This window comes from Notolepis coatsorum (genome assembly GCF_963971535.1).
Source record: "Notolepis coatsorum genome assembly, chromosome: 18".
Taxonomy (NCBI): domain Eukaryota; kingdom Metazoa; phylum Chordata; class Actinopteri; order Aulopiformes; family Paralepididae; genus Notolepis; species Notolepis coatsorum.
Window position 1 is genome coordinate 23,354,470 of NC_140182.1, and position 9,371 is coordinate 23,363,840.

A 9,371-nucleotide genomic window follows, 5' to 3' on the forward strand; every position below is an offset into this window, starting at 1 on the left:
GAGGAGTACGGCTCATGGCATAATGGAAAATACACAGGAAAGAGCTCACTTCGGTGATATGATCAGGTTTGTGGAGCGACGCGTCAGTATTCTTTCTGACCCTCTGTTTGGTGACATACGGGATCCAAATTCTGGTGTGGTTGGCACAACATCTCTCACCAGGTTTGAATCATATCCCAACAGAGTGAAAAGAAACATTGTCGCCACCACAGTAATATCTGAGAGAGCCAAGGAGCTGACATCACCAACACCAGGTACAGTGAATGCTAGGAGAGCTGGATGCCTTTGCTGTGCTCGCAGTCACTCGTTGGAGGAGTGCAAACAACTGCAGGAGAAGAGGCACAAGGAGAAAATGTACTTTCTGAGGGAAAAGGGAGTTTGCTTTGCATGCTTATGTGTTGGTCACATGAGCAGAGACTGCGAAAGGCGCTTGGTATGCAAAGTCTGTGGTCAAACTCACCCCACCCTGCTTCACATCAAAAGGCAACCATTTTCTCCAGAACAGTTACAGCAACCAACTTCACTGCAAACATGTGGACATACAGGGGCCGGTAAGGACCGGTGTGTATTAGCCATTCTCCCTGTGAATGTGAAAGCAGCAAACGGAAACATAGTACAAACATACGCCTTCTTAGACCCTGGTAGCTCAGCCACATTCTGCTCTGAACGCCTAATGCAGAGGCTGAATATCACAGGCAGAGGAACCACCTTCCTACTGAGCACCATGGGGCAAGAGACGGGTGTTCCAGCTTACTCCTTGACTGGGTTGGAGGTAGCTGGTTTGGACAGCGATGACTTTTATGTTCTTCCGGAAGTTCTCACACAGAAGAAAATGCCAGTCACGGCTGAGAACATGGTGACACCTGAAGAACTGTCTAAATTGTCATATTTGTCCAACGTACACATCCCACGCCTAAAAGCAAATGTCGACCTGTTGATTGGAACCAACACTCCCAAGATATTGGAACCTTGGGAGGTCATCAACAGTCACAGGAATGGCCCGTATGCTATAAGGACAGTGCTGGGATGGGTCGTTAATGGTCCACTGAATGGAAACAGTGGTGTTGTGGAGTCAGAGTTTCCCTCTGCTACAGTGAACAGGATCTCTGTGTGCAGACGGGAAGAAATGCTGGCCGATCAGGACAAACACAACTTCAAAGAAGTAGCTGTGAAGGAGAAGGAAGTGTCCAGAGAAGACCTAAGCCATCTGGAAAAATTTGAAAGTTCAGCTGTGCTTCAGCAGGAGAGGTACTGCTTGAAATTACCTTTTAACAAGGAGGTCTGTCTGCCCAACAATGTGGGAGTGACTAGGCTGGATACAGCGTTTGAGGATGGACTCTTGAGAGTTGTAGGAACATTGAGCAGAGGATCAACACCAGAGGAAGCTAAACCTCCACTCATTCTCTCCAAGGACCAGCATGTTTCAATGCTCATTCTCAAGCATGTACACCAGAATCGGAGACATGGTGGAAGGACTCACACAATGTCCAAAGTGAGGAAGAAATGTTGGTTCACCAACGCCCATGCAGCTGAGAAGATCATCGCTGAATGCAGCTTTTGCAAACACTACAGTGACAGTGCAGTGGAGCAAAAGATGGCGGATCTTCCAGCAGACAGAATCCTTCCTGACCTACCACCTTTTACCAACACAGGGGTGGATAAAGGAAGAGGAAACAGGAAAGGAGGAGGAACAGGAAGTCGAAGAACCAGGAAAGGAGGAGGAGCCAGGAGTGCTAACTCGCTTCAGAGAGGAACCGGTGGCATTCATGGGTGACATTCAAGCCATGTTCCGCCAAGTGAAGGTCGCTGAGGAAGGCAGTGATTTTCTGTGCTTTCTCTGGGACATAAGTAGAATTAGTTTGGCAGCTGGAGATATTGTAGTCGTCATGGACTCTTCAGCTCTTCGTGGGTCCTGGCCACTTGGCAGGGTTCTGGAGGTCTTTCCAGACGAACAAGTAGCACCATTGTAAGGCCAGTGACAACTGTGTTTGGTTCATGAAAATGTGGATCCATGCACTTAATCCATGACATGTTTTGGCTCTTATTTGTTTTGTTTATTTTTTGAATTGTTATGTCTGCCTGCCTTAACAATTAGGGGCCGGAGTGTAACGGCCAAAATGGACTTAATGTGCAATGGATTTATGTGACCAGGGGGTGGCGCTTCTTTTATATAAGCGTCAGGTACACCTGTAGGAGGAGGAGTTTTGACCCGGAAAAGGCAATGGTTTTTGACCGCACGTACGACGCAGGTCTCAGGTCGAAATGTTTGTATCCAATTAGGTATCATATTCATTATCATTTAATCAGTTTAAGGAACTAAAAACAAGGATATTCTGTTTGCACGGTGAAGCAAATAAATATCATTTTCCAAGAAAGCTGCCTGCATTGTGTCATTGGGACAAGGACTGTTTGATATGAGACCAGGAATATAACGGCGCGTCAGCCAGTCTAACTGGGGATCAAGATTTCTCAGTAGCTCCGTATAAGACGGGAGCTCCTTTAATAACACACACACACACATCCTCACTTGCACTCTCTCACACTACAAAAAAGGTCACTTTAAAAAACATAACTGTATATTTGTATATTATTGTAATATTGTATAATATACAAATACAATAATATAGTATATACAAATATAATATATAGTACTCATTACCTTTAATTTATTACGCTTAGCATTGAATTGTATTTTATTCATATTGCTTTTTATCATGTCTATTTTTTATCTATTCTATTTTATTATTTGTATTTTTGCACAATCAAGGCGGGAATGGCCACCTTCATTTCACTACATCGTCTACATGTTTCGTGTATGCATGTGACAAATAAATCTCTCGAATCTTGAATCCATCCTTGTGTGTTTGTGTTGTTTGTTGTTCGTCTCACTAACCAAGTAACCACGACCATCAGTGTAAAGTGACCGAGTTCTAGAAAAGTGCTAAATCACGTTGTTTATTATTATTATTATTATTATTATTATCCTGCTGCACATAACTAGGCTATACGACGTGGAGACCTGCCTGTTACACACACACAGTCCCTGCACCATATCTGTCTCTCACCAGCACCTGTGCACACCTCTCTCCTTTCTCTCTTTTTTTTGGAAATATTGGGTGGTTGAATTTGCATGATTTTCTGTGATCCATTAGCTCTGGCTAGTTAGCCACAAACCAATGCAAAGTCATTTGGGATCAAGCAGCTGTCTAAGTGTCTGTACAAGCTGATTTGAGGCATGGATGAAATCGACATTGTGTTGCACTGTGGAGTGAATCTCAGGGAGCCTCAGGCAGCTTGTAGAGACAGGAGCTCGACCCCATTGACCTTGCATTGGTTTGAGGCCAACTATCCAGAACTAGTATGAGGGCCAGCATGGATTGTGCTGAGAAAGGATTCTACTGATCAATATCATCATTTGCAAGTAAGAAATAGGGCTAAGATCCCAACGAAAGCTATCCCTTTATGGCTAACCGTGGGAGTTAATAGGGTATTGATATTAAGCTGGTTGTTCACATAGTCCCAGGACAGGAAACACAAGTACAGTGCTGCGTGCTGCAATCTATCTGGAGAGATAGATGTCGTGTACTCTACCTTTTTGCATGACACAGCTGTTCAGCAGTGAATCTGGCTACTCAAACAGGAGCACAAGGTCTTACATCTTCAATCTATGCATTCATGTGCGATCTGTGCTATAGGATAGACCTGGAAAACACAAATTAATTACAGACTTAATTGTAAAACCCCTCTCGTCTTATCTTGCCATTAGGCTTGAGCACAGGCCTGCGCTGCCAGACATCCTGCTCGGTCATACATACAGACACACCGTGGCGGGATGAAAGAGGCAGGGGGGCTTGAACACACTTTCGTTGGGAGTAAATTTAGGTCCACTAACAAGATCAGAGGACTGGCTGCTGCACTGGAAAACCAGAGCTCTTTTCAAAGGGCAACAAACACAGCTGGAAAAGGTAATAAAAACAAAACAAATGAGTGACTCATAGTCCTATTTATAAACAAAACGGGCATTGTGGATTTAATGTAATTACGTGACTCTAATGAGGCCTGTAAAGACTTTCAGGAGATGTGTTATCCAAGAGGGGAGATGATGATGGATTTGGTCGTGTCCTTGGATGACAGTTATGGGGTAGAAAGTCGTGACAGATGCCTTCTAATAAAATTGTGAGGCCAAGAACAGGACACGCTTGGTGGTCGCGATACACCTTGTTGTGTGACTAGATCAAACGCCACGGTCCACACCGTCTTATATAGACCAGCGCCGCCCCTCTCAAAGTCCACCAAAGGGACACCTCGTTACATGAACAATGTCCCCACGAAACAACATGCACTTAACTTCCTTTAAAATAACAGTAATGCATTTTCATTTTTCCTTTTCTTTTTCCTGGTTGGATTCTGTAAGTGTGATGTTTCTTGTGTTGTGTTATTTGTTGTTGTTGGTGTCTCTACCACTGCTGCAAAGCAAATTTCCCATTGAGGGACAATAAAGTCTGAACTGAACTGAAACAAAACAAATGTTGTTTAAAACACGCGTAAGCCAAACTACTTCACTCAGTAAAGTTTTGGAGGTGTAGTACACACAGTATGAACAAGTGCAACTATTTTTTTTTAGCTAGGTGACGTTACGTATCGTTGCCACCAGACACGTTCAACGAATGTAATTTAACGTCACCACCAGGTAACACAACAGTAACGGTAGCGCTACAAAACACACTACCAAACGGTTAACCCTTTCACTGTGACAATACACATAATGTTAACCCTTCCACTGACACACAACAGCGGGTTAACCCTTTCACTGCCACACTACAGGTTAACCCTTTACTATCACAGTAGTGTGGCAGTGAAAGGTTAACCCTTTACTATCAGAGTAGTGTGGCAGTGAAAGGTTAACCCTTTACTATCACAGACAGTAGTGTGGCAGTGAAAGGTTAACCCTTTACTATCACAGTAGGTGTGGCAGTGAAAGGTTAACCCTTTACTATCACAGTAGTGTGGACTGTGTGGCAGTGAACGGTTAACCATTTACTATCACAGTAGTGCGGCAGTGAAAGAGGGGTTAACGAGCCAACTGGCAGAAATGTACTTTTAACACTTTAGTTAGCTTTTAACGGTTAGCTTTTTAACGGTGAGCCAAACTCACCTGTAGGACAGTTGTTTTCGCAGCGCGAGATGCATGAACTCGTCCTCCGGTTGATTTTCCGCTGTTGTCATTTTCACCGCTCCCTTCCGTACTTTTCTCACCGCCACCGTTGTTGAACTCTGTTCCGCGTTGTTGTTGTTGCAGACCCACCGACTTTGTACTACTTCCCTATCATCACCGTTCACCTCCTCCTCGATAATCTCTTCTAACCTCATGGTCGCCGCCATCTGCTCAGTTAGCACTGACTGACGTTAGTTACAAAACGATACTCCGCGCGCGCAGTCTGACCAGCGACACCACCACCACACCACGCGCGTGCTGCTGCTGCTGTTGTGTTGTGTTGTATTGAACATGGCTCGTGACTGACTGTAGTGTCGGTCGATACTGGATGCTGATTTGTTGTATAATGTTACATCACCGTCTTTATTAATAAACAAATGAGCGCTATTTGCCAAAAACTGAGCGACGCCAACGTATTGATTGATTGATTGATTGAAAACTTATATTGCAGAATGGGTACAGACAGTACAGTACAGCGTTAATGGGTTGCAGACCAGAGAAAGACTTTCGTCTTGTTTACATCAGGGTCCCCCATTTTCAATTCATCAATTCAAGTAACGTTAGATAAGCCTTGTGTTGTGTACATTTGTTGAGGTTTGTCATGTATGCGCACACGTTTCACACACAAGAAAATCCAACATAAAAAAAAACCATAGCATGAAATAAACCACTGGTAGTTTGGAAGATAAAGCAACAGTAATCTGCAAGCAAACAGTGACCTCTTGTGGTTAATAATTATAACGCAAGGCTTTGATTGATTGATTGAAAAGTTTATTAACAGATTGCAGAATGGGTCCAGTACAGTACAGCTCAATACATACAATTGTTAAGGGGATGCAGACCAGATAAAGACTTTCGTCTTGTTTACATCAGGGTCCCCCATTTTCAATTCATCATAACATATATGACATACATGACATGACATACAGATAGACAGTACTGTCTGCTACATCTATACATTTATGACATACCAGATTTGCAAATGCAGTACGGTTTGTGATACGAAAAGAGTCCAGAAAAGAGAGTATATACATTTGACGTAGAAACTGTACATTGGAGGAGGTTGGGTAGGTGGGGGACTGGGGTGGGGTTGGGGGGAAACTCCCCAGTACTGGGGTGGGGTTGGGGGGAAACTCCCCAGTGCAGTTGGTCCAGCTTTTTACCCCATAAACGTGATTCATTAACAACTTACCGTTGCAGCAGTCCATACATGTCCTTTATGTATCCTTTATGTCCTATGTATCATGGTTCATAAAGGACATGTATCATTGTTCATAAAGGACATGTATCATGGTTTATAAAGGACATGTATCATGGTTTATAAAGGACATGTATCATGGTTTATAAAGGATATGTATCATGGTTTATAAAGGACATCAACATCACAATGTTCTCCCTCTATGTGTGTGCGTTTGAAAAGATGATGAAGTCAGACTACTATATTATATTGATAGTAAATGTACTGAGGGTGGACAGACAGATTATGTTGATATTTAAACATAAAAAATACAATACATAATAAATGTATCCATGATCATCATGCAACATAAAACAATTGCAGGAACGGTTTGGGAGAGGAAGGTGTTTTAGGTTGCGTGTTCCAAAAAATGTACTTAAAGTTTAAAGCTCAATATATCAAAACGTGGCACTTTATAGTGAACAGGCACTTTATAGTGAATCCAAATTCTTTTTGGATTACAGAAAATTATCCCTAAAGTGCTATCTGTTGCAGCTGCACTGTTTTCCATGAAAATACCATATTTTGATAAGTTTGACCATTTCTAAAAATCTGAAAATCATTATTTAATAAAACACAGAAAAGGATCACCAAGTTACTCTGGATAAAAAAAAACTTTACAGACAACATTGAGACAAAGCTTCCTGACACATCTCCATCCAAACTCTTGGAAGAACTCATTGAAATCTCATCTGATACCACCTGGAGAGCTAGTTTCAGAGTGTGGTGCTGAGTACCAAGTATCTCATGATGCTGCAGTTAAGGTGTTGATACCATTCAGCCCCACATATCTGTGTGAAGCTGGCTTTTCATCCATGACAGCTCTGAAAACAAAATATAGGGCCAAGTTGAGCCTTGATGATGACATGCGTGTTGCCTTGTCAAAGATCTCCCCACGTATTGACCGTATTATTAGCCAGCAGCAGCGGACCTCGCATTGAGCTAGAAATGTCCACTGAGTGAACGAGTGCTTATTTATAAAGGACATGTATCATGGTTTATAAAGGACATGTATCATGGTTTATAAAGGATATGTATCATGGTTTATAAAGGACATCAACATCACAATGTTTAAATAGAACCTGGGCGCAGTACTAGTCAACATCACAATGTTTTTTTGTATCCACTTTTTCTCCTCTTTTTCTATTTTTCTCCCATCCCAATTTAGCCGTGCCAATTCTCCCCTCCCCTGTCTTGATCGTTGCTCACATGTGCCCCCCACTGGCCGGTTGTAGGGAGGATAGAAGCCCATCGCATGTCCCCTCCGATACATGTGTAGGCAGCCAGTCGCATCTTTTCACCTGCCAGCGGCGGCGCAGACTCTCATTTGGTGAGGAGTAACGTGTAGGAGGCTCACACTGCCCCCGCCAATTTCCAGTCTCTGCTGTGCAAACATGAAACAACACAACTCACAACACAACAATAACAATAATACATAAAAAGACATCCAAAAACATAAACTAACACAACAATGATTAGACAATAAATTAGACAGATTATACATTTAACATCCCAAGCCCCCTCCCTCACCAACCATCGCAGCCACGATCCCCAACCCTCGAGAGCCCCTAGTCCGGCACCCTAGCGAGTCAGAGCATCATGCCTCTTTAACACCCCGACCCGCTGAGGGCCAGAAACCAAGGCCCCCCCCACCACCCGAGCCCGTGACCCTCTGACACAATCAATGGGGCCCAGAACACATACATAACCAGTTAAAATAAGTTGTCACAAAGTATAAGGAAAATAAAACATTTACTATAAAATGGGCTTCCTGAGCCCCCTCCATCTCCAGGCCCGGCAGCCGCGAACCCCAACCCCGGAGGACCCGAAGTCCGGCGCCCCCGCGGGCTAAAGCATCACGCCTCTTTAATGCCTCGACCCGCAGAGACCCCGAACCATGCCCCCCCCCCAGTCCGAGCCCACGACCACCAGACCCACAGCCAAAGGGGGCCCAGAAAAATACATAATTAATATTACAAGAAAAAAGAAAAAGAAAAAACAAGTGGACAATGGCACTCGCTCGCTCCCCCCCCCCCCCCCCCCCACTCACCCCAGAACCTCAACATGAGTTAAATACATTATATATAATAGATTATCTAGCAATTGAACAAGGCATATCCATCGTGAGGCAATACATTTTTTGGTGGCTATGAGGCCGGCTAGAATGAGTCTCTTCACATGTGTAGAGGTCGGTAATTGAGAAACCTCATTCAATAATAATACAGAAGGAAGGACAGGTATAGTCAGAGAGAAAATATCTGATAGCTGGGTGGTAATTTCTTCCCAAAAAAGCTCAACAGGAGGACATTCCCAGTACATATGCATAAATGTTCCGATGGCACCGTTTGGACATAAGGTACATCGAGAGTCAGGTCTGAGACCCATTAGATTCAATCGTCTAGGGGTCAAATAAGTCCTATGAATAAAATGTTGATGAATCTGTTGGTGATCTGGATTGCGTGAGAACATCACAATGTTTAAATAGAGTCTGGGTTCAGTACTAGTCAACATCACAGTGTTTAAATAGAGCCTGGGTTCAGTACTAGTCAACACCACAGTGTGTTTAAATATAGTCTGGGTTCAGTACTAGTCAACATCACAGTGTTTAAATATAGTCTGGGTTCAGTACTAGTCAACATCACAATGTTTAAATAGAACCTGGGCGCAGTACTAGTCAACATCACAGTGTTTAAATAGTGTCTGGTTGCAGTACTAGTCAACATCACAGTGTTTAAATAGTGTCTGGGTTCAGTACTAGTCAACATCACAATGTTTAAATAGAGTCTGGGTTCAGTACAGCTAAACTTACTAACCCAAACCCTAATTTAGCCATTAAACCGTATGTGATTGAGACTTTGGATGGCAGTGTATCTTTCTTTTAACAGAAATCCTGAAACATACGGTTATCCTATAACCATA

The 9,371-nt window shown here is 43.2% G+C and overlaps 1 protein-coding gene across 2 annotated transcripts in view; it reads right to left on the reverse strand.

The window, feature by feature from the left end:
- dgkzb (diacylglycerol kinase, zeta b) overlaps positions 1 to 5,410 on the reverse strand; it is a 189,632-nt gene extending 184,222 nt beyond the window's left edge. For both annotated transcript variants that reach the window (XM_084334853.1, XM_084334851.1), the window contains exon 1: positions 5,156 to 5,410. In XM_084334853.1, coding sequence (XP_084190979.1) covers positions 5,156 to 5,382 — 227 coding nt within the window. In that variant the 5' untranslated portion in view covers positions 5,383 to 5,410. The remainder of the gene's footprint in view (positions 1 to 5,155) is intronic.
- Between the last annotated feature and the right edge of the window lie 3,961 nt (positions 5,411 to 9,371).